General features: G+C 61.2%; 2 protein-coding genes across 3 annotated transcripts; both read right to left on the bottom strand.

The window, feature by feature from the left end:
- Positions 1 to 1,545: 1,545 nt before the first annotated feature.
- Positions 1,546 to 10,740, bottom strand: LOC308534561 (ephrin-A3). 2 transcript variants are annotated; one of them, XM_081113098.1, is made up of 5 exons: positions 10,539 to 10,736; positions 4,377 to 4,666; positions 3,919 to 3,984; positions 3,653 to 3,730; positions 1,552 to 3,427 (listed from the first exon to the last, which is right to left on the bottom strand). In XM_081113098.1, exons 1-5 carry the CDS (start codon positions 10,670 to 10,672, stop codon positions 3,297 to 3,299), a joined length of 699 nt encoding a protein of 232 aa, XP_080969224.1. In that variant the 5' UTR covers positions 10,673 to 10,736; the 3' UTR covers positions 1,552 to 3,296. The 2 variants fall into 2 exon arrangements, with proteins under 2 accessions (XP_080969225.1, XP_080969224.1); XM_081113099.1 differs by lacking the exon at positions 3,653 to 3,730 and having other exon boundaries at positions 1,546 to 3,427; positions 10,539 to 10,740.
- Positions 10,741 to 20,785: 10,045 nt separating this feature from the next.
- Positions 20,786 to 24,157, bottom strand: EFNA4 (ephrin A4; the record flags this gene model as incomplete). The annotated part of the gene is made up of 4 exons (XM_081113100.1): positions 20,786 to 21,054; positions 21,469 to 21,537; positions 21,939 to 22,234; positions 24,045 to 24,157. 4 exons carry the CDS (start codon positions 24,155 to 24,157, stop codon positions 20,918 to 20,920), a joined length of 615 nt encoding a protein of 204 aa, XP_080969226.1. The 3' UTR covers positions 20,786 to 20,917.
- Positions 24,158 to 24,606: the final 449 nt, after the last annotated feature.

Below are 24,606 nucleotides of genomic sequence, written 5' to 3'. Positions count from 1 at the left end.
AACCTTAACGGCGAGGTTTCAGACATCAGCCCCAGGTTCCTGGGAAGGTGCATCACAGGATGAAAAAAAAAAAAAGGTGGGGGTCCCGACCCCGCGTCCCCGTCCTGGCTCTGCCACGAACGTCTGAGTGACGCAGGCAAATCACTTGCTCCGAATGAGCCCCGGCTTTCCCATCTAGAATGTGGGGTTCCGATCAGCTCGCCTGACCCCTATCTGAGGTCCTGTGATGTCCTTCCCCCGAAACTCTGAGTAGCTTTGCTGGAGGGGGAAGGAGGCAGCGGGGACTGTGGGAAAGGGTTGCAGGTATGGGTGCAGGTTCCACGCCCGGCGACAGGCAGGCCCACGCTGCCAGCTCACAGGACGGGTGACCCCAGCAGGGGACACAGCCCCGACCTCCATTTTCCCGTCTGTGCTTTGGGGGGTCAGGCTCCCGAGGGCACGCTGCTCGCTGCCTGGCACACAGGTGCCCAGTAAATGGGAGCGGCTCGTCCACGTTCCTGACTGCAGGTGCCTGCCTTTGCCCAGTCTTCCCGTTCCTGGAGTTTGATTCCACTCGGCCCTCCCCTCTCAGCCGGCCACACTCTGCCCACGAGGCCCTGGGATCGCGGGAGCCTGCAGCCTAGGCCCACTGCTGTGGCTCCTTCATGGGACAAACCCCCCTCCTCAGCCTGCAGGCCCTCAAGACTCTACCCTGTGGGGCTCCAGCTGCGTGTGCCGCCTCCTCCCGGCAGCCTCCCCCCGTGTCCCCAGGTGAGAGTGTGCTGCTCCTCATGTCCCGCCGCCTCCTGGCGTTTCACCACGCTGTCCCTGGTCACGCGGTCACACGTGTGTGACTCCTCCCATCAGCACACGCTCAGTGATGAGCGCATTCGAGGGTGGAGACCCCCTTCCCTGTGTCCCCACCACCCAGCATAGAGCCTGCGCTCAGCAGGTGCCCCCCCAATGCCCACCATCGATGGGACGAATGGGCCTCCCTTTGCTGCCTTGGCTCATCTGGTGCACTGGCTGGCCCTGGTTCCTTCCCCATCGGTCCTCCCATCCTCACTCCTCCCTGCTCTGCCCGTGGGAGACCTACCCACCCTCCAGGGCACGGCTGAAATCTAATTTCCCATGAGTACAGAGGAGGAGAGACCCAGGGCCTGTGCCCAGGGACTCCCACAATGCTGCTGGCAAGAGCCCCAGGGGCACCCAGGAGGGCACTCACCCAGGACCCACACAGTGACAATTAGAGAGCCTGGTTGAGATGGAGTCCCCAGGGTGCACAGCTTGGCACTGAGGAAAAGGCACCCCCTCTCCCTGGGCCAGCAAAGGCTCGATAGACGTTGGTCCCTATCAGCACGCCCCACGCAGTGCCCACCCGTACACCGGGCCTCACGCTGCCTGGGCAGGGCAGCAGCGTCTCAGAAGCAGCCGTGGGCTTCTTCCCCCGCCCCTCCTGTCCTCACTCAGGCTGCCGGGCGCATGCGGCCCCAGCACCAGCAAACTCTCAGCCCTTTGGCCACAACATCTTAAACAAATAAAATAAATTTACAAAGGAAACCAATTATATTGAAACAGTTATCAAAGCATTTACTTGTTTTGGCATAGTAATATATAGGTTTTATTAACACGGTAAAAACAAGGAAGGTCTAATAACTAACTACCTTGTCATTTCAAAGTAGTGTGGAGAGTAAATGCTATTTTGAGATATCTCCAAAAACTATAATGCCGTCGGGAAACATCTATGATTTCTGTTGGTTATGAAGTCACAGGCACTGTTAACTATTGTGGCTTGTTGCCCGAGTACATAAGGGAAGGTTAAATTTTAGCTACAGGTGAGTAAAAATAAAGATATAATTTCCTTCCTATCTAGGTTCACACCCTGAAGCGGAAAGGAGAAATTCGTCATTGATTGAGCCTGATACTCCTGCATTTAATCCTTACACTAACCCGGAGAGAGATGTATTATAACCCAGGTTTTCTTTAATTTTTAATGGATTTTTTTTTTTCTTAAGAAACAGATTTGTTGTTCCACTTAATGGATTCATTGGTTGATTCTTGTATGTCCCCTGACGGGGGACTGGACCCGAAAGCATGGTGTATCTAACAATGGAGCTACCCGGCCAGGGCTGTACCCAGGATTTTCTCATACCTGAGGCTCACAGACGTTGCCCAAAGTCACCCAGGCCCAGCTGGGCAGCCCCTGTTGCTCCTTCCGCACAGAGCTGCCTCCTCAAGGTAAGTTCTAGAACACGGTGAGCAGTGGTCCCGTTGGCCCTACAATACCCTCCCCCACAAAGGCCCTGTGTCTAGTGTACAGAAGGCTCGTGAGCCCTGGAAGTCACACACACTTATTTTTATCTCCAGTTTATTTTTTTAGACTAAGAGCAAGAGTATGAAAGTCACAGCCAAAGCACTTGAAAAAGGCCCAGGAGGGTGGGTGGGGACCACAGAGGATGGACAGAGTAAGGTCCTGGGAGCTGGGTCCTGGCTCAGGGCTGGAGGGGGAGGGCGTTGTTGTCTCACGGTCTCCAAAAGTGTCTGTGCGTTGCATAGGTCTTGTCTTCACAGAAGACACAAGAGGGGCCAGGGGGTCCCCCAGTGGGGGGCCTAGCCTGGTGGGGAAGGGGTCTGGGGTTGGAAGGGGAAGTCAAGGAAGGTCAGGGGGGTGAGGGGAGGGACTCTGTCTGTACATATATATAGAGATATAGAGCTGTACATGCCTGCCTGGCACCCCAGTGCCCACCCCTTGTCACCCTTTTCCACTGCCCACCCTCCCAGGGGTGTCTACTTGTAAACTTGGATTCCATCCAAACCACAATCCTGGGAGTGGGAGTGGGGAGGGGGGAGGAGGACGTGCTTATTGCTGTAAACAGGGTAAGGGGGCAGCGGGTGAAGCCACCCCCTCGCCCATCGAGTCCCCTCCCTGTGTTCTGCCCCTGGAAGAGAGGGGTGGGGGTGTCTCCCACGCTTCAGTTTGCTCTCTTTGGGGCATATTTGTCTCTCTGGGGGGACAAAAGAGGAGGGCACCAGGGGTCAGGGAGTCCTGAGCACTACCTTTTATGGCCCCCCAGTTTGGTACCACACATTACCCAAGCCATAAGGCCACTGGGAACCATGGCCTCCCTGTGCCCGGTCCACTACAGTGACACGTGGAGGGAGGGGGCAGAGGGATGGGCACAGATGTATGGTGCAGACCCCACTTTCAGCCACTGGAGGAGGGTCTCGCCTCTGGGCTAGGCTTCCCTTGGAGAGGCCAAAGTCTCCCTATCTGGGCCGCCCCCGCCCCATCGCCCCCATCAAGGGAGGGAGCAGAGCTAGGAGGCCAAGAGCGTCATGAGGAAGAAGGCGATGCCCACCGCGAGGGGCAGGTGTTCCCGCTTGGGGCTGGTCCCGCTGATGCTCTTCTCAAGCTTGGGCACCTGGGGGTTCTCTCCCTCAAAGTCTTCTGTGGAGAGATGAAGAGACAGACAGATAAGGGCTGGGCTGCGCGCCGAGGCGGGGGCACGCGGCAGCGGCGGCGGCGGCAGCAGCAGGAGGGGAGCAGGGGACGTGACCACCCACGGTGGTAGGAGGGATGGGTGTCCCCAGGGGGAAGTCATGCGAGGTGAGCAGGCACCGGGGAGGGGACTGCGGTTCCAGCAGTGGCCACCAGAGGGCGCTGCGAACTCACCCAGCACGTTGATCTTCACATTGGGGCCCATGGTGAACTGGGGGAGAGTGGGGACCGGCTTCTCCCCGGAATGCGATGCTGCGGGGTAGGGTGTTGGGTGGGGAAAGAGGAGGGGAGAGTCAGGGCCAGGGATCCCCTCCCCCTGCTACAGCTGGGGAGCGAGTCCCCCTCTCCTGTGCCCTCCGCCCTCATCCCCAGGAAGCCAGGGGAGCCCCAAAGCAGGGGAGCTGAGGATGGGGTGGCGGCTGGGAGCCGCTTATACTCACTGGAGGCGCAGCAGACGAACACCTTCATCCTCAGACACTTCCAGTGCAGGTTGTGGGTGGGCGTGGCTGGGGAGGACACGGAGCCTGAGCGGCCTTTCCCGGTTGCACCTCGTGCCCTCACTCAGAAACTCGCCCTCTCGCCCCTCCCTGCCCCTCCCTGCCCCTCCCGGGGAGTCTCCTCCCGCAGCTCCCGGTCACCATGGACACTGGTCACGAGGCTCAGCTGTCAGCGCCAGCAGCCCCTCGGTTCCTGGACCTCAAGTAACCCAGACCCCTGAGGTCCCACCCTGGAATGTTGGGCACAGAAAGTGGCTCCGACCCACACCGAGGACGCACCAAACACTCCCAGCCTCACTGCGCTGTCTGGGAACGGAGATCCCGAGGCCCCGTCCCCAGCCCCAGCTCGGGGATCACGCCCAGCGACCGGATGCCCGCCCGCCCGGGACCGGCGCACTCACAGATGTAGTAGTACTCGTGGCCGGCGTGGAACTCGTAGCCCAGAGAGAAGGCGCTGTAGCGCTGGAACTTCTCCGAGAACTTGATGGGGCTGTGGGACGCGTGCGGCCGGTTGCACTCCCAGCGCTTGGAGCCCTGGCTGGCGTTGCAGGAGCGGTAGCCGGCGCGGCTCACCATGTACAGCACGTACTGCTCCGCCCCGCCGCCCGGCCCCGAGCTGTTGTAGTGCGGGCAGTAGATGTCCAGGTAGTCGTTCACGTTGACCTGCACCGTGTAGCCCTCTCGCCGCAGGCTGCGGGGGACCGGGGAACCGGCAGCGGGTCAGAGAGAAGCAGCGCCAGGCCGCCCTCTCTCCACTGCACCCTTCCCCGGAGTCCTCGAGCTTCCCGGCTCCTCGGAGCCCCCTCCCCCCGGTCCCTGCCTTCCCCGGGACCCGGTGCCGCCAGGCCCGCGCTACACTTCCGGCCCGTTTCTGGTTCTGTCCTCCTGTGGCCACCAGAGGGCAGAAAAGGCGCAGGGAAGCCCCGCCGGCCTCCGAGGAAAGGAGGCGGGGAGAAAGGTGGAGGGAAGTAGGGAACGCCGGCTTGGTTACCACAGAAACGGCGCAGGCCCCTGCGATTCCGATTCCCAGACCCAGACCCGGATTTCCTCCTTCCACTCCCCATAATTCACCAGCGGGGCGGGGGGATGGAGGCAGGGAGCACAGTGACAGTGGGAGGAATCCCTTCGGATAGATCAGCGCCTCCATCCCATCTCCCCACATGCTTTCCCGCGGCTGCCGGTCCAACGCCAAGGCCAGTCCCATAGGACCTGCCCTCACACGAGCATGTATGCAGGCTTCATGCATGTACATGCAGAGTTCTAGGGCACACACACACATGTCTACCACCCACTCACCGGCGGCAGACACATGGAAAGGCTCGGTTGTATGTGTGCTGAACTTGCACACCGGTATTGGTTGACCTCCGCAACCTCAAACTCCTTCCCTGCTTTCTCTCTCTCTCACTCACTCTCTCTCTGTCTCTCTCTCTCTCTGTCTCTCTCTCTCTCTCTCTCTCTCTCTCTCTCTCTCTCTCTCTCTCTCACACACACACACACACGCACACACACACACTGGCACATGCTTTCTCTACAGTAACACTGGTCTCTGTACCTTGAGTCCCACTGACCTCCACCCTGAGGCCATGGGCATGAGGCCCCCCGTGTGACAACACATCAGGGAGTTAGAGAGCTCAGTATCGAGGCCCCACATGGTATCATACCAACCAGCCCAAACTTTCGTATCTATACATCTCCCTCCGTCCTCAACCTGGGCACCACTGTCCCTTAAAGATGCTGGGCAGAGCCGTGGGCCTAGCGCCTGGACAAGATGGCTGTTCCTCATACTCCCCTGAGCCTCCTATGGGACAGAGAAGCAGATGCTGGGTCCCTTGTAATCCCCACCTGCCTTATTAGGCATCATCAAAGCACTGGTCTTAACATTGTCGATGTGGAGATGGAGAAACATGAGTGGAGAGAAAAACTCAGAGAACGAGGCAGGAATCTCCCCTCCTTTCCTTGGGGTAGGAATCATGCATCTCGCGGCGAGAGGGAGAGTGGTGGACACAGGTGGCACGGATCCTTGGCAAAATGTCAAACCACAGGAGTCCCTGAGAACTCCCTGAGGGGAGGGACTGGCTCCCCATGTCGCCAGGCACCTCCCAGTTCCACCAACAGTAATTAGATCTCTTAGGAAAGGTGTTCAGAGGCTCTGCATGGGGAAGGGCCTGGAGGGTCCCTGCCCACCTTACCCGACTTCCTCGGTCTTGCCTGTGCCACCCTTTCCCTACACATCCCCTTCCAGGCCTGGCAGTAAGGCAGACAGGTGGGCACTGGTGCGCGGGCACCCAGTAAGAATGGGCACAGCTTCCCTGAGTCATCAGGGATGCTACCAGCCCCACTCAGTTCCCACGGGGGTGATGGGTCACTCAGGCCACTCCCCGGTCCTGGCACTCAGGTGGGCAGGAGTACTGGCCTGGGGCACTGGGAGCAGGAAAACGGGTTAGACCAGGCCTGGCTCCCAGCTGCCACCCTAGGTTTGCCTCTCCGTCTCCAGCCCCAAAGGCTTCGAGGAGGAGGCCGCCCGCGGTAGGGGGCCACGTCTGGAACAGCTGCAGAGCCACACTGGGGCCTCGGTCCTTGAGCCTCACCCGGGGTCCCAACCCTGCTCTGAAGCCGCCGCTCCCTGGGGGGCCTTCTCAGTGCCGCTTCCCAGCAGGGAGTAAGCCAAAGCCAGGGCTATTCCTATAGGCACCTCCGTTTCCCAAGTGGGGTTGCTGGGTGACCACAAACGAAGAGAAACCATCTCTTACCTATCCCAGGGTTGGGCTGAAATGCCCCCAAAGCGGGGCACGTGGGAGGAAAAGACCTACTTGTGGAATGGCTGTGCCCAGCAGGAATCTGTCCGACTGGGGGCAGAAGGGCCGGATGCCAGCAAGCCCGGCCACACTGCTCGAAGGCCCGGGGCCTGCTTGGCCTGGGCGCTGTCTTTAAACCTGTCACCCTCCCTGTCTTGGGAGTGAAGAAGGTGACACTAGGCCCGAGAAGCTCGCTGCTAACCCCTCCTCCAGGGCTGAACCTCCCCAGCTCAGAGCCCCGCCCCCGGTAGGGGGTGGGGCGAGCTGGGATCTGGGGACTGGGTGGTACCTGCCCCTTCAAACAGTTCTCTATTCTTCCTTACATCATCCCCCACTAGCCTCCCCCGTCTCTCAAATAAAGGCGAGCGTCCACTCACCCCACCTGGAGGGGGCGGCGCCTCACCCGTTATTTCGTCTCTCCTGGCCCTCACCGCCTCCGGTGCGCCCTACTCTCAGCGTTCCGTCTGCTGGAACCTGCTGGGTGGGCGGCGGGAGAGCGGGAAGAAGCAAACCTCTACCCCCACCCCGCGGGGCAATTTGGAGGCGTTAAACAGGGTGTCTAAACCATCGGGGAGCAGGGGAAAGACCCTACAGGGCCCTGATCTTGTGCAATCCCTGCCCCCACCCCTAGACGTGGGAATGCCGAGCTGAGAAGTGGAGGAAGGCTGTGAAGACACCGGCCGGTCTCCTCCCCTCCAGCGCGCGCTCCCGAGGCCTCGTGCAGCTCGCTCCTGCAGGCGAGGCCAGACCACGTGTGCGCAACGTGGGGTCCGCGCGCCCGGCTGGGGGTGGGGGTGGGGTGGCGGGAACGCTCGCGCGTTGGCGGGTGCCCACGGACACCCCCGCGCCCTTCTGGCTCACGGGGCCTCGGAACTCCCGCCCCGCCGGGTCAGGCCCCGAGCCTCACGGCCGGCGTGGAGCGGAGAGGATTCGCGCGCGCCACGCATCCCCGCCCCTCCTCCCTGCGACAGCGGCGGCGGCGGCGGAGGTTTATTGATCTGCAGCGGCGGAGAAGCGCGAGGGCCCCGCCGAAAGCGAGACGCACGGAAGCCGAGCGAGACGCCCACCACGGGGGGAGATGAACAGAGACTGGGTCCGCTGAGAAACCCGGGCACGGGAGTGCGGCACAGAGACAGAGGGGGGCCTGAAACCGAGAAAGAGAAAGAGGGGAGCGTGAGAACCCAGAGGCTCGGAGAATGGAGCGACGCGGAGGCCGGGCCAGGGGGGCCCCCACACGGCAGAGACAGACTGGGACGCGAGGGAGGTTACCAGCGGCAAGGAGGGGGCGCGAGGCACCCTCAGGGCCAGGGACAGGGAGGAAAGGAGAGCCCAACGTGGGTGCAGCAGAGCCTCAATAAACACTTGTTAATAAACGTACGGATGAAGGCCGATCAGAACCGAAACATGGCAGAGGCAGAGGCGGGGAGGGAGACAGCGGAGAAGGATGTCCCCGGGCTTCTGGCGCAGGGCGGACACCGCACACCTGCTCGCATGCACAGATCGGGGCACAGGCCAGGGCGCAGACAGCCGGCTCTCGGTTCGCGCCCCCGCCCCCCGCCCATTCAATTCCAGGCTGGGGGCCCCTGAACCTCACACTCATCCTTCTCCCCGGTGCAGCCCCCCAGCCCCAGTTTCTGGTCTAGGCTGGGAACGGGTCTGACTCCTCCAGGGGACCCAGCGGACGGGCTGGGGGTGGGGTGGGGGGGCCGCGGGCGGGAGCTCGACCTCACCGAGGGCGCAGCCCCCAGGTCTGTCAAACCAGGCCCCACACGTGTCCCACCGGCACCCTCCCACGTGACCCCAGGAGGAGGGGTCGCCAGACCCCTTCCACGTGACCCCAGGGGGCAGAGACCCTCCGCCTGCGACGGGGTGGGAGCCGGCAGCCGCGCTCACGTGACCGGGGCAGGGGCGCGGGAGCCTGTGGCTCGGCCGGCCCCGCCCCCCGCTCCCCGGCCTCTCCGCTCCCGGCTCCGGAGCACGTCGCTCTCACGATTTATGGGGCCGCGGCTGCCGCAGTGAGGGAGCCGGGGAGCCCGGGCGCAGCGGCAACAAAGGCCGAGGATGTGAGGCGGGGGTGGCGGCGGCCTCCGGGCCGGAGGGCACCCCTCCCACCGCTGCCGGCCCAGACCTGCGGGGAGCGGGAAAGGCAGAGAGGCGGCTGCCGAGCCCGGGTCCCCGTCCCCTCCCGGGGCTTTCACCTGAGCCCAGGTGTATGCGGGGAGGGGAGCCCGATCAACACCACCCCCCCGCCCGCACCCTCTCCCTCCCCCCGCCTTCCGCATCCCCCTGGCTCCGGCTTCCGCGGAGCAGCTGGGGATGCCCGAGGCGGCGGGGAGCCCGGGCCCTCACCTGAAGCTCTCCACTCCCGGCCAGACTCCGGCCGGGCAGAGGGCGGACGTGTGGGTCTGGGGGAGGGGGGCACGCTCATGGAACGGGGGAGTAGGCCCCCAGCACCCCCGGAGTTCTCCGAGTTCCATGCCGCGGGGGAGGGGCCGCACCCCCACCGGGAGGTTTCCATGGGAAGCGGGAGGGGGGCGCCGTGGGCTCGTCCCCACCCCCAGTCTGACACTCGGGCGCGAGGTGGGAGAGAGGGGGAGGCGCGGAGCCCCAAACAACAAAGAGCTGAGCGGCAGCCCCTCCCCCGGGAGCCTGGGGTCGCAGCCGCCGGCCCTGCCGGCCTGCCGGCACCCGCCTCCGGGGTGGGAGCCAGAGGCAGTGCCGCCGCCTGGGCAGGTGTGACAGTGACCCCCGCGTCCCCAGGGATCCCCCCAACACACAGACACACTCGGGGTGATGCACACAGCGGCTCGGCGGGAGGAGAAGACAAGGGCAGCCAGGACTGAGCAGCGAGAACCTGGCCCCGCACGGGCACCGGCCGGCACCCCGCCGCCGCGCCACGCGCCCGGGAAACCACAGGGCCGCCCCGACACCCGCCCCGACCGCGGCGGCGCCGACAGCCCCCGAGCCCAGACGTGGCCGGCCACGCGGACGGCGACCGCAGCCCCCGCCTCGGCCGGCCGCCCGCTCCCACCCTCACCGAACGCCGACGCAGACACACAAATCACACACCCAGACAAACACGCACCCTGACAGCCGCGCACGCCCGCTCACACTCGGAGCCACACGCCATCCCGGCCCGGGTGTGTGTGCGCGCGCGCGTGTGACAAGCCATCCCCCCGCTGCCTTCCCTCTCACCGCGACCCCACGTCCCCATCCTCGCCAACCGGCGCCCCGGTGCCCCCCGACGCTGAGACCCAGCCCCAGCTCACCCGGCCGGGCTGAGCCACACCACCCGGCCGCCCCTCCGCCTTGGTTCCGGGGAGGTCTCAGCCGGACGCCCTGCCCCGGCTCCGGGCCCCACTTCTCAAAGCAGGAGTCCGAGACAGAACCCCTGGAAACGCGCACCGCTGAAAACAGGTCATCCCTGCCCCCCACCAAAAACGGACGGCCTACCCCCGGCACACGGGTGCTCCCCAACCCCAGCCCGGCGAAGGCAGTGACGCTGGGGGCACTGTGGGGTGGGGGGTGGAGAAAAGCCAAGGTGGGGTGGGGGTCCCCGAGCAGCCTCCTCTGGACGGCCTGAGCCCTCCTCACTCAGACGCCCCCCAAGTTTCACAGGCGCCCACAGAGCGTGCCCCCCTCTCCGCCGCCTCCCAGCACCCAGCTGTGCTCCCGCAAGACTCCCACCTCGGCTCCCGCAGGACTCCCGCGCCCACCCGCTTCCCCTCCACCGACGCGGGACGCACGAGCTCCCGGCCCTGGACTCACTGCTGGTTGGAGCTGTTCCAGTACACCGTGTGCCGGTTCCCCAGCGCCCCCCCGGGGCCCGGGGCCAGCAGCGGCAGCAGCGGCACCGGCACGAGCAGCAACAGCAGCAGCAGCAGCAGCGCAGCCGCCGCCATCCCCCGAGCCGCCGCCGCCGCCCCCCGACTGAGCCCCGCGCTCCGGGCTTCTGGCTTCCCAGCTCCCCGCTGCCGCGGCCGCCGGCCCAGGAGCCGTAGGCCACGCCCCCCGCCTTCCCTCCGCCCGGCGCGCTCCCGAAGCCCCGCCCTGGGCGCGCTCCCGCCGGCCCCGCGCCGTGTGGGCCCGGAGTGCGCGGCGCGTGGGAGGTTGGAGCCGTGCAGCCCGCGCGCTCCTCGCCTCTCCCTCCGCGGTTTAATTTGCTACCGCTGGTCCTAGGCTTTCTGCTCCCTAGTCTGGAGTTCCCAAGACAGGGATCGCCATCTGGGGCGAGCACATTAATTTCTGGGGTGGGGTAGAGACTTGAAAAGAAGGCGGGGATCCAGGACCTCTTCATCAGTAGCACTACACCCCCCTCCTTTTTGAACGGCCTGGCCCTCTGCTCCTTCCATTGCCCCTCTTCCCCTGTGAATGGAGAGTTGGGGGCGGGGAGGGGGGTGGGGGGGGACAGTGGTGGTGGTGGTGGTGGCCTAGAGGGTGTGGACAAGCCCTCAGCTGGCACCAACACCTGGTAGCTGCTGACCTGAAGCTCCCACCTGAGCAGGAGGCTTATTTTTCGTGGGGGTGGGGTAGAGGCGCTCAGCCCCCAACAATGTCAGTCCTGGGTGCTGGGAGGGAGGGCCCGGCATTCCAGGGCCAAGGTGGAGGAGGAGAGTCAGCTGGAGCAAACCAGGCTTTCCTGGGACGGACACACACACACACACCACACCCTCACATACTCTGGCAGGCCCCCTCCCAGTGCAGGGATGTCCTCAGGTATTCTCAGGCCTACTCTCATCAACACTGACAAGAGGGCAGAGGGCAGAGCACCCTGGGTCCCAGCTCTCACCACAGTCATTGTCCTACAGGGACACCCAAGCACGACATTACACACACACACAGTCAGGAAAAAGCAGACACCCAGAAGCTGACACCAATTTATAGACACACATGCCCCTGCACGTGCGCACGCACACACACTCACAGGTAAAGGTAATTTCAGATAACTAGAGATCTGTAGAAACACAGACACTTAGATATACAGAGACAGGGGAGCATACATCAGACACATGCACACACGCACCTCATACACAGACCTACATGCACCCTCTCACGCACGTGTAGCTCCGTGCTCTCCTTTCTTTTCCAAGGACGGAGAAGTTGAGCGAAAGGGTCTAGAATCCTGTTCGCCTCCCATCTCTTCTCTTTTGGAGAGGTTCAGACTGAGTGACCAGGAGAACCAGGCCTCAGACCACGTTCTCAGAACTCCAGCCAACCACCTGTGTGCAGGGGGACAGGCATAATGTTCCTTCCGTCTTTTCCGCAGGAGAAAGAACACACAGGCACCCTCCATCCACTTACCCTTGGCGGGCCAGAAGTCCTGACCACAAGCCCGCCTTGGTGCTGGGCTTGGGGGAAGGGCCGTGTCATCCAGAACAGGTCCCATGTCAGGTGCTGCCCTGTGCTCCCTCGGCTCCTCTCCACCCCAGGAGAGCTCCTCTCCCTTCTCAGGAGCCAGAAAATAAATTGGGCCCCTTGGGCTGGAAAGGGAGACTGCAAACAGCTCTCCCGCCCCCGGGACTCCTGTCCCCGAGGAGATGTGTTTCACCCGAGTGATGCTAACTGCCTCCTCCAGGTGCCACAGATCCCAGCCCCTTCCCTGCCTCCCACACTCCCTGCTCTGCAAAGGGAGGCTTCGCTCTGTGGGGCTCACAGTTGTCCATAACCACAGGGAGTCGGAGCTTGCTGGCGGAGGACCTTAGATTTGGTTTTAGAAGCTCTAGATCCCTGTTGGTAGAGTCTGGATCCCACTTACAGCTGTGGGCCCTTTTCTGTAGGGCCCAGATCCTCCGCTTTAGAAACTAGCATTCTCACATCCACCCTCCAAGAACCGAGCCCCTTTCTCTAGCATCTGGAGCTCTCCTGATAGGATTTAAGCCTCTGGATCCGGATACTCGCTGTAGGACCTAGGCCTGTGTCTATACAAGGCCCGGAAATCAGGATTTTAAAAAGATTCCCAGGTGATTCTAATGTGCAGCCAAGGTTGAGAACCACTGGTCTATAGGATCGGGTGCGTTGCCTGTTTGGGCCTCTATCCAAATCAGCTGATGGCTGACTTGACCTTTTGTGTGAATTAGAAACAGCACCCCTCTATGCAGACCCAGTCCTTAGGGGGCATCTCTTGGCAAATGGTGTCTATGTGCAAAAACAAAGGTGCCACTTCCTTCAGCAGAAGGTGGCCCTATGTGTCTCCCTAGGGCTCATGTCAGCCTGGACTCCCGCTGAGGTCGCTTCTTTGTGCCATGCACAAACCACACGACTGTACGTATCAGTTCTGACTACAGGGCATACACTTCCAGCTACAATGCCTAGGCCTGTCAAGGGTTCTGGATTCTCTAAGGATTGGTTCTCTGTGTGTAAGATCTGGGCCACTGTCTACATGCCTGGGATCTGACCTGAAGCAGGCCTCTTTGCATGGCATCTGGGTTTCCATCAATGGGGTCTAGGTCTCTGTTTATAACTGGGCCTCAATTTTTCCTGATGGTGTATTTTGCATTTGCAATATAGTAAACACAAACACACACACTCACATATAACTGGAACAGTAATTTTTATGAAACAACACTTACCTTTACTACAGAGGATACACTTTGATATTTTTCTTCTGTTCTATTCTTTAAAAATTTTTTCAAATATGGCCCTGGCTGGTGTGGCTCAGTTGGTTGAGCATCGTCCGATGCACTAAGATGTCACTCCGGTCAGGGCACATGCCTGGGTTGCGGGCTGGATTCCCCGCAAATCGGGGTGTGCAGGAGACAGTCAATCAATGTTTCTCTCTCTCCCGCTGCCTCCTTCTCTCTCTAAAATCAATAATAATTAAAAAAAACACAGTAAAATGTTTTAAATAAAAAGCTGATTGAAATCCATAAAATTGATTTCTTGACTTTACCGCCTCTAATGGGTTACAAGCTATAGTCTGAAACACTGGTGCCCAAGGCCTGGGCCCAGATCAACACTTCTCCGTAGGGTGAGGGCCTCTGTGGAGCCGGGCTTCTCTCCCAGGACTGGGCGTCTCTCTAGGGCCGAGCTCGGCAAACCGCGGCTCGCGAGCCACATGTGGCTCTTTGGCCCCTTGAGTGTGACTCTTCCACAAAATACCACGTGCGGGCGTGCACGTACAGTGCGATTGAAACTTCGTGGCCCATGCGCAGAAGTTGGTATTTTGTGGAAGAGCCGCACTCAAGGTGCCAAAGAGCCGCATGTGGCTCGCGAGCCGCGGTTTGCCGAGCTGCAGTTTGCCTACCACTGCTCTAGGCCAGTGGTTCTCAACCTTGGCTGCACATTAGGATCACCTGGGAATCTTTTTAAAATCCTGATTTCTGGGCCTCATCCTCTGGAAATTCTGTTTCTTTGTTATGGGGTGGGGCCACAACATGAGTAACAAAGAAACAGAATTTCCGGAGGATGAGGCCCAGAAACCAGGATTTTAAAAAGATTCCCAGGTGATCCTAATGTGCAGCCAAGGTTGAGAACCAGGGTCTCAGGCCTCTTTTTCCTCTCCTGCAGGCTTTGCCTTCATTTCCTTCTGACCCTCGGGCTTTCCAGTACATGGCTAGCTGCCCTGTTCTCTCCAGGAGGCAGGGAGCTCAGGCTCTTGGGAGCTCTCTGAGCATGGTACCTCGCCCCTCTGCCCCTGAGGCCTAGGAAGCAGGGAGCTGAACAGGTCAGGGGCAGAGCGAGTACTCAGGCTGTGCGGCCCAAGATGGCTCCCAGGACATCGGGTGGTAATCAGGAAGCTCAGCTGAGCTGTGTTCAATAAATCATGGAAGCTAGGGCCTGAGGGAGAGGGAAGCCAGGAGGGAAGGGGGGGCCATGAATAAATAATTAATTTAAACAATGAACAAGGAGCCCTGGCTGGCACGGCTCAGTACAGTGCACCAAGGTGCTGCGGGTTTGATTTCCAGTGAAGGGCACATACCTGGGTTGCAGGTTCGATTCCCACCTGGGTCAGTGTGGCACATGTGGGAAATGACCAATCTATCTCTCTCTCTCTCTCTCTCTCTCTCTCTCTCTCTCTCTCTCTCTCTCTCACTCTCTCTCTCCCTTTTTCTCCCTTCCTCCATTCCAGTCTCTCTGAAAATCAAGGGAAAAAATATCACCCAGTATCAACACAAATCAATCAATCAATAAAAATAAAAACAAAAAATAAGGAGCCTGTGAGAAGGGGGCTCGGCCATGTGTGTGAGTGGGAGAAGCACCTGCCAGCCCCAGACATAAAATATTCACAGGTTTTCCACCTAGCACAGGGCCCATGGATGTGCCCGGTGCTGGCAGGTGGTTTGTGTGGTTCTAACATGGGAACCTGGGTGCTCACAAGGAAGGCCACGCATGGGTCTTCTGACTTCCAAACGCATGTCAGCACGGTCCTCTAATGTCCATGAGTTGACATGGAACTACACACGTGACTGACAGTAGGGAAACACAGTGCCCCGCTGTGTGGTCCAGGACACAGGAAATGAGGGTGCAGGGCAGGTAGGTGGGGTCGGGGTGTAACAATCTCTCATCCTAGTCATGCCCTGATCGCTCTAATGAGCCTGGCAAGCTGAGGAGCCTGAATCAGGAGGCGTCTCGGGCGTTAGACTGGAGGTGTGTGACTCCTCTGAGGGTGCTTGAAGCAAGCTGAAAGGGAGGCAGCCTGGCTTAGCAGTTACAGGATGGACTTGGGGTCGAATTCCAGTCCTACCACTCACTGGCTGTGTCAGTCACTTCACTCGTCTGAGACGGTGAAGTGGGGCTGGTCACACTCTACCTGGAGGAGCTGGCTGTTGTGGGGATTAAGATTCATGCCTGGGAAGCCCTGAGCACAGGGTTTAGGACCTACAGAGTCTGGCTAATGGAGGCCTCCTTGTCATTATTATGACGAGCTTATCTCTTGGGGTCCACCTACCTAGACCAGCCCCAGACTCCTTTCCATTGGTTCCTCCCCATCTCCAAGCTTCTCTAATAGCTATCATAGTGGGAGAGGTGGCCTAGGGCTTGGGGAGAGGGGTGGGTGGGAAAAGATTAGATAGCATCAGGGGGAGGAGAAATTACAGCCCAAAATGGAGGCCCCCTCCTTGACAGAGTGGAAGGAGGGCTCCTTGGCCTTCTCCTCAGACCCCAGAGCCTCTCCTTAACCCCTCAAATTTCTCTTGAGACTCTCTTCTCTTTCCTGCCACACAAATCTAGCTTTCTAGCAGGGGCCTACAAGAAGACAGAGAGGGTTGGGGTAGAGGCCTCTGAATATAGAGACCATCCCGACTCCCTCTCACCCCCATGCCTGTTCTCACTACCAGAGCTCTAGCTACCAACCTCCGCCTACAGCAGCCAAGGGCTTCCCTGGCAAAGATAGCTCTGTCTGGGCAAAACCCAGAGAAATGGCATCCCAGAGTGGGTGGGGAGGATCCTGGCTGGAGAGAGCCGGAGAGGGCCAGGGTGGAGGACCTGGGCCTCCCAGGAGGCCCCAGCATTCCCCAGCCCTCTCGTGTACCCTGGAAAGGATCCGTTCCCTTCGGGAGAAAACAGCAGACAGGTCTGAGCTGGCCTGCTCCTCAGAAGACAGAAGAACAGGCTGGGGGAGGGGGCCTGAGATCTTAGTGGAGTGGTGGCTGTAACCCCCATGGCTCCTCTGGGGAGCCAGGAGCAGAGGGAGTATGGCCTAGGCACACCCTACCATAGCCTGGGGCTCAGCCCTTTGCCCCCCTTGGCCAGGCTTCTGCCACTTGGAGAGCCAAGTGTCTGGGCCCCTACGGGGAGAAGACGGTGCCTGCTCACCCCTTCCCAGAGAGCCGGCATCGGCTCTTCACTTCCCCTCCCCTGGGCTGGGCAGGTTCGGGCTAATCTTCGCAAGAGCTTCACAGCAAACATTGATCTGTAATAAAACCACAACGTGTGTTCAGGAGAAGGGATTCCAGACACAGAGCGATCCAGACAACACACAGACACACTCACACACATAGACACACACACAGCTCTGGGAGGCAGACGCCAGCGGTCCTGAAAACACAGCTAGGCACGGACTCGCACTGAGTCGAAGGCACATCCCCTCCCTACCATAAACGTTGTCCTTCAAAACCCAAGCCTGCTCTGACAGCCTATTTCCCTGCGTTATCGCAGCACTTTGTACATGGCTCTAGAATAGACTTGCACTTGGCATTATAATTATTTGTTAGCCAGTTTGTCTTCTCCCGTAATCTGAAGGTTTCCTAAGGGAAGAAATCTTGTCTTGTGCAAGTGTTTTCCTCAGCATCTAAGCATGCAGCTTGGTATTTAGTTAGTAGGAGTAGGGGAGGTGCTTAATGAATAATTGCTGAATTGATGAACAGAGGAATAAATGCATCCAGACGGTGATATCCCTCTCCCCCCCCCCCCTCGAACCCCTCAGAAGCACAGTGGACACCAAGGGCATGCTTCTCAGGCCTCTGGCCCCACCTTCTTGTCTCTTAGTCCCTGATCTTACTGCCTCTCTGCTTCCTCAGAGGCCCCATCTTTCTCCCTCTTCATTCAATGCAAGACCATGAATTTGAGTTCGGCCGAGGGCTGGCAGGCAAGGTAAGGGTTAATGACACCTCATTAGGGTTTAATTGGAGGAAGGAAGCTGCCCTGGCACCAGACCGGTGGGCAGGCCTGCCCCTGGCTGGAAGCAGGCATCCCCTGTTCCAGCGCCCTGCCAGGTGTGTGCATTATTTGGCCCTGGAGATCCTCAACCCAGTCGGGGGCACCTCCCCCCACCATTTGCTTTGCCAATTTAGTCTCTAGGCAGTACAGACCAGTCCTCCCCATCTGTCACCAAACATTCAGAGGGGGAGTCAGGCTTCTTGTCCTTTCTCCTTGAGCTAGGCTGTGCTCCCTCCCACTTCAGGAGACCCCGGAGGCTGGGAAGAGGGGTCAGGTAAGGAACTGGACAACTGAGAGAGAACTCGAAGGGGTGGATTTGGGATACAGACAGCGACAGAGAAATACAGCCACGGGGCTCAGAACTCGGAGATGTCTGCCCAATTTGACCTTAAATGAAGAGAATGCAAATGAGATGCAGACGATATGCAGATGAACACGAGGATCTCAGAATTAACATTCCCAGTGGCAGCAGCTCTGCACCCAGGACCCCAGCGCTGTTGCCAGTGCCCTCTCCTAAAATCCCTGGCTGAAATGGCACCGACCATCACTTTGGGTGAGAAAAAGGACCTCCAGGAAGATGAGAGCTTGGCTGGGCCAGAGCCGCAGGACCTGGGAAGCTGGGCTCCACCCCTGCCTCCCCGCCCCCAACCCGAGCACCACCAAGATGCCAATGGAACCCCAGCGCTAACCACTCTCCAGGTAGTGCTCGGACGCACCGTCGGTTGCTATGGGGACCCCGCCCACGTCCAGGCCTGAACCAATGGGCGTCACTGCTGATGACCTCACGTCCCAGGCCCCCGAGTTCTATTGGTTATTTGGAAGCCGTAGTGCCCCTCTCCAGCTGCGTCAGGGCTGGGGGATCCCCCATGACTGGTGTGGCCTACTGATCCAAGGGCGTGCTGCGAGCTCACAATCTGCCGAATGAATGAAAAAGGGGGGAAAAAGGGATGGGTCACAAAAAGGCCTGAAAGGGTTTTGCCTGAAGGGAGGTTTGCACACACACACACACACACCCCGCGGCCCCCACCCCCGCCCCGTAAAGAATGGAGCGGATCCGGGGCGCAGAGACTCGGCTTCCAGGCTGTTCCGGGCAGAGAGTGAGCAAAGGTGAGTGGAGTTTTCGCACGTTTGGGAGAGAGAGCAGGGCAGGCCCAGCAAATTGAGGGCCTCACCCTCTGTCGTCTAGCGCCGCTGAGTTTAGGGGAGATCGGTGACGCCCCAAAACTTGCAGAGCTGCCCAAGCCTCCTGGAACCGCGCCCGGAACACGCCTGGGGGACTTCTCATGGGAGGGAGGGAGGGCTGTACCGGAAGACCGCCCGCGCCGTCAGCCCCGCTCGCCCGGGAGCGGACTTAGCTCTCGCTTTCCGGGGGGACTGGCCCCGGGACGGAATCCGGGCCGGCTGGGTGGACCGAGGGGCGGGAGGCTGGCTCGGCTGGAGGCCGGCGGCGGCGGGCCTGAGTTGGGGACTCCGCCCCCCGCCCCCCCCCCCCCCCCCACCAAGTGCTCAGCTGCCGAGGTGTCGCCCTCGCACCTGCAGGGCGTTGGGCGGCCGGCGAGGGCGTGTGTCTGTGTCAAGTGTGAGAGGGAGGGCGGGGAGGGGGGAGGTCAGAGCCGGCTGGGCCGGGGTCTCTCGCACCTGCGTCCTCAGAGCCAGCGCGCCCGGTCGGTCTGCTAAGAGGGGGTGTCCCTCGGTCTGCTAAGAGGGGGTGTCCGGGACAGTTGGCAGCTGAGCGAGACCCCTCAGTTCTCAGGGCAGGGCAGGGGCTACTAACCAGTTGCCCCGCCTGCCCCACCCATGGTTTCCCTGGAGAGGGTGGAGGTAGGACAGTCGGATGACGTGGCGACATAGAGACATACATTCTGGATGACGGTAGACGGAACTCGAACCCAGGATCACAAGACAGCCTTCAGCCCAGATTGCACGTCCGCCCCCCCCCCCCCAAAGATGGTTTGAGATGAGGCCCTGACGCTGCCTACCCAGGCACTCGCACCCACAGACAGGCATTTTCTGAACGGGGCCTCCAATGGGGGAAGGGGTCGACTGGAGTCTGCTCCCGGCGCTGCCGTCCTCCATCCCAGGCCTCAGCCAGAGCAATGGAATGAACCGAGAGGGACCGGGTCTGACCTAGGTGCGGGGGGGGGGGGGGGTCCGCAATCCCCAGCATTTCAATCCGTCAGTCTCTGGCCCTCCAGCATCCCCACCCCACCCCTCCCCACCCCACCCCTCCCCACCCCACGCGGGTGTTCACACTCTGCCTCTCGCTGCCGCAGCCGCGGAGCTAATGAGCACAACATCCACCTATCGATCCGGGCTCAGTGCCAGGCGGGCCGGGGAGGCTGTGGGGCACGGGGCGGCAGAACACAGCTTGTGTGTGGGGGGGTCCTTTCTCCTTTCCCCTGGCGCCACCCAGGACATCATTCAGAAAGAGTGCCCCCGATGGGTTTGGGGGGGTCACAGCCTTGTCTGCAGAGGCAGGAGAGTGTGGGGCTGAGAGCAAAGGGGGCCCTCCCTCCTTGGCCCACCCCCTCCCTCCTTATAAAAGCGAAGAGCAAAGAGGCCGCTGGGGATGGAGGCTTTGATCCGACCCCACCTTCCCGGTTCTAGGCCAGGCACCGCCCAGCTGCCCTCGGGAGGGAGAGAGACGCTCAGCTCTCAGGGACCCAAGCGCTGAAACCCACGGTGCCTCTTCCTGTGGCACGGCCTGGTGCCGCAGTTTGGGCAGTGCCCCAAGTGGGTGGGCTGTCGGGAGCATCCACCCTCTCCTCAGCACAGGAAGCCGGCTCAGGGGGGTGGGCGAGGGTGCCAAGCTCCACAGCTGCTGCTGGCGCCCACTGCACACTGCCCAGAGGGGTGCCCACCCAGGCCTGGCATGGATGGCCTGGGCACAGCTGGCAGGGAGGTCAGGCCAAGCCACGCTGAGAGCAGAGGCCGCAGGGAGTCCTGGTGTCAAGGAAGGGGCCAGGGGGCAGAAGGTTGAGGAGAGCAACAAAAAAGATGGGTGGTTTATTGAGGGTTTGGTCCAGAAACTTATAAAAATACAAACTGGTATGAAATTCAGCCTCGTGGCAAGTCTGTCTTCACGGAAGACAAGTGAGTGGCCCCCTGGAAGGGAAAGGCGCTGCCCTCGGGCAGGGTCCACAGGGGCACTGGGCACAGATGGCAGGTCTGGGCGGCTTCCTTGCCCTGGTCCTTCAGTCCACCTGCCCCAGCTCTTCGTCTTGGCCCCCAGCAGGCCCAAGGCTTAAATCCCACCAAATTCCAGTCTTCCTGGGAGATGGAAAGGCCCTCAAAGCAGCTGAGGAGACCTGGGCTTAGCTGGCCTTGGTTCCAGATGCCCAAGGCGGCCGGCAGCTCCCCCGTGGCTCCGCTTCAGCCTGGGACGAGGGGGCCAGCACCGCAGGGGTCACCTCGGACCCTCTGGCTTCCCTCCTCACGCCTCCACCTTGTCTGTCGGGCGTGGCACTCCTAGCTCAGGCGGCAGGGACTCCTGCTCCAGGGCGTCTTGGGGGGGCTCTGGCTCCTGGGGTGTCAGGAAAGGTCCACTCGGCTCAGAGAACTCGCAGGAGACGAAGGATTGGGAGCAGCAGCAGCGGCAAGAGACAGAGGGGGCTGGGGGTGCCCCCGCCTTGCCACCCCGATGTGCCACTCTCTCCAGGGCTCCCAACAGGATGAGCTGACTCAGGCTCTGTGAGGGGGAGGGTAGCACCGATGTGTCCTCCATTCCAGCAGCCTCCTTTCACTCTCCCCGTTAGCTGTTCGCTCCCATCCTGTTCTCCAGGACCTTTCCGATCAGCCACTCCCTCCCCATAACCGACCACCTTGTCCTCTCCAAAACCCAGCTGCCGAGTCTCCCCCAAACTGCCAGTGCAGACCACCAGCTCAGCTAAAGCTTTCGAAGGCCTGGCCCCCGGAGATGTGATTTCTGCTGACCCAGCACACAGACTGCAGTGGGAGCTCCCACAGGCTGCACAGGGGAGAGGGGCCAGAGCTTACAGCCCTCCCTGAACCCCTCTAAGCCTCCCAGGCTCTCCCCATGCCTTCCCTCCTTCCCAGAAGGGCCCCCGCCAGAGGGCTGCTCCCTGTGCCCCAACCCACTTACTGCTCTCCTTGCAGCAGACAGACACCTGGAGCCTCAAACACTGGCCAGAACTCCCGGGCGTCGGCACCGCTGGTTGGTGGGAGGAAAAAGTTAGCACAGGCTGGTTTGCAGACGCTTTCAGACCCTCCCAAGTTCTCCTTTCTGCAGTTCCTGGAAAGCTTTCCCTTCCCTCTGGGCCCCATCCAGGTGCCAGGCCCCATTCATGGCTGCTGCTCGTCCCCTCAGCCCCTTTCCTAGTTCTTCCTCCTCCTCCTCCTCCTCTCTATAGACTCACTCTAGGTGCCCCCTCAATCCTGGACTCAGGGCCCCTCCAGCCCCCCTCTCTGACCACAGCCCCTCCTGCCTCCCCCGTCCCAGGTCTGGTCTCCATTCCCAGGCCCATCCCTCCCCTCTCTCTGCCTTGACTGGTGGCAGTCAGGGACCCCTTCCACCCTCCCCCAAGAGGCGCCAGTGTGCCCTTCCTCACTCACAGATGTAGTAGTAGGTCTCTCCAGGCAAAAATTCAAAGCCAAGGGAGAAGGGTGTGAAGCGCTGAATCTTCTCCGAGAATTTAACAGGGCCAAAGGGAGCGAAGGGGAGGGAGCACTCCCAGCGCTTGAAGGCGCCTGGCCCTTGTGCCTGGCAGGCCTCATAGCCCGACCAGTCCACCATGTACAAAGCAAATGTCTCAGGGCCCTCGGGGGGCCCCGGGCCCTCATAGTGCGGGCAGAAGATGTCCAGGTAGTCGTTGAGGCCCAGCTCCACCACAGCGTCTCCTCGAAGCAGCCTGCAGACACAAGGTAGGCGTGGGCTGAGGGGGTCGTGGTGGGGCTCAGGGTCAGGGGCATCCTTCGCAAGGTCTCTGCCAGCCTCTGCCCTGCCGCCTGGAGAGGCCGGAGTTCTCCAGACCGACAACTTCTGAGGGACAAAGAGAGTGCGAGCAATAGATGAGCGACAGGTGCCCAGGTGCAGAGGTTAAGGGCTGCAGGGCTCACGACCATGCGGCTCCAACGTGAGAAGGCCTCTCACCACACCCTGCCTCTGGTGTTGGAGCTGCCACCATCTCTCCGGCCCGGTGCCCAGCCAGGGCCTGGCCCAGCACTGTGCCTCATAACTGTTAGCTGGACGGCTGCTGTGAAGGAGCTGGAACAGAGGCAAGGGGTAGAGATCGGGCCCACTGGGCAGCCACAGGGATGGAGAGGCTGGGAGCAGTATCCCCTTTAAAAGATGCACAGCGAGGGAGACTGCCCTTGAGCTCTCAATCCAATGCCGAGAAGAATGCCATTGGCGCAGTGGGTGGTGGGTGCCTCCCTCTTTTTTTTTTTTTCCAGGTTCCAGACATGGAGGGGAGCCCCCAGCACATATCACCCAATCTTCAGCCTCCTCAGGACTCCCTTCCCCACCTCTTGGGAGCTGCCTGGGGGAGCCAGTGCAGGTGGGAAGGACTGGGACATACCGCCCCCCCCCCCCCACAGCATCCAATACAGCACGAACCACGCCCCCTCCCGACCACACTGACACACAACCCAGCCTGGTGTAGGAAAGGCCTCCAGCTGCCCCTCAGTGGGTGGTCCAAGGACCACCAGGACCAGGAGTTCTGACTAGAAACGCAGGTTCCTGGGCTCAGCACAGACCCACTGGAGCTCAGGTCAGGCCTTTGTATGTTTCCTATCACCGGGTCCTGAGTGCCTGGAGAAGTGTCCTGCACAAGGCCTGCGCTCGATAGATATTTGTGAACTGAGTGAAGGAGCCAGAAACCTCAGCGGTGGGGGCTAGGACCCTGGATTTTTAACAAGTCCTCTGAGTGAGTGACTCAGAGGCACTGGTCTGGAACCAGAGAGAGGAATTCCGAGGTGGAAGACAATAGCGCTTATCATATGGTATTGGCATTAGAATGACCTGTCCTGGCGCCTGCCCTCCCCGGGGGGTCTTTGGGCTCTGGGAGGACACAGTCTCTAGGCTCCTAGTAAATGTGAGTGAGTGAATGGACACAGAGTCACAATTTGTCTCAAGCAGATGGAGAGAGCGGAGAGAGGCAGGGGAACTGGGGAGGGGTATGGACACAGGGATTCTCCCAAAGGTGATTCACCCAAAGGCGATTCGGCTAGAAGGGCAGGGCCGAGCCTGGAGGGAACTAGGAGGGATAAGGACCGCGATGAAAGCAGAGATGCCACAGGAGAGATCAGGAATCAGAGAGAGCGTCGGAGGGCAGGCCCAGCGAGCAGGAGAGTAACTCACTCTCTCTCTCCAGAGGAAGGAAAGCCCCCTTCCAGGCTGGAGGGGGGCCGGGGAGTCCCCAGAAGAGCAGCGAGGGGGGCGGGGCCCGGAGAAGAGGCCAAGGCCCCTCAGCCCGGCTCCAGGAGCCTCCCCACGGTTATTGGGGCTGGGGTTCTCTGCGCGTCCCCCCACACGTGCGGGTCGGGGGAGACCCGGGCACGCCTCGCCCCTCCCCCCTCCCCCGTCGACTCAAACAAAGGAGTCCCGGCGCGCGGCCGGGTGCGGGCGGCGCGGCGCGGCGCGCAGGGCGAGTCGGGCGGACGCGCGCCCAGCCCCGGAGCGCCCGGCCCGGCGGCGCTGCCCGGGTTCGGCCCGGCTACCTGGGGTTGCTGGAGTTCCAGTAGAAGTCGTGGCGGAGGCCGGAGCCCCCGTGCAGCGGGGAGCCGAGCAGCGCGGCCCAGAGGACAGCCTGCAGCAGGGGCAGCAGCCGCATCGCCCCCCGCGGTCCGGTCTGGTCTGGTTCGGCCCGGCCCACTTCGCTCCGGCCGCCAGAAAGGTACAAAGTGGAGGGGCGGGGGGGATGCGGGCCTCACAGACCACGCCCCTGCACAACTTTCCACCAATGGGAGCGCGTCTCCGCCTCTGCGCTCAGCGCCTGCTCCGGTTAACCCCCTGCGAGCCCGTTACCAGCGCCAGGTTAGCCGGGCTCCTGCGGAGGCTGGACCGCCTGGCGAGGGGGCGGGAGGGGCGGCTCCCACTACCCAGGAGGGTTATCCAGGAGGCCGTGTCCTTCGGGTCCGCGTTAGTGCCAGGCAGAAGGCGTTATCGGGAGTTTGGAGATTTAAACGGGGCACACGCCCTCTGCCCAGAAAGTAAAGGGAGGCCTGAGCCAGGACCCGAGAAGCCTGTCCAGCCACCTCACTCATCGCCCTGTGTTCTTTG

The sequence above is a fragment of the Myotis nattereri genome (assembly GCF_964212035.1).
Source record: "Myotis nattereri genome assembly, chromosome: 18".
NCBI classification, from domain to species: domain Eukaryota; kingdom Metazoa; phylum Chordata; class Mammalia; order Chiroptera; family Vespertilionidae; genus Myotis; species Myotis nattereri.
This window is presented reverse-complemented; position numbering and strand designations above follow the sequence as displayed.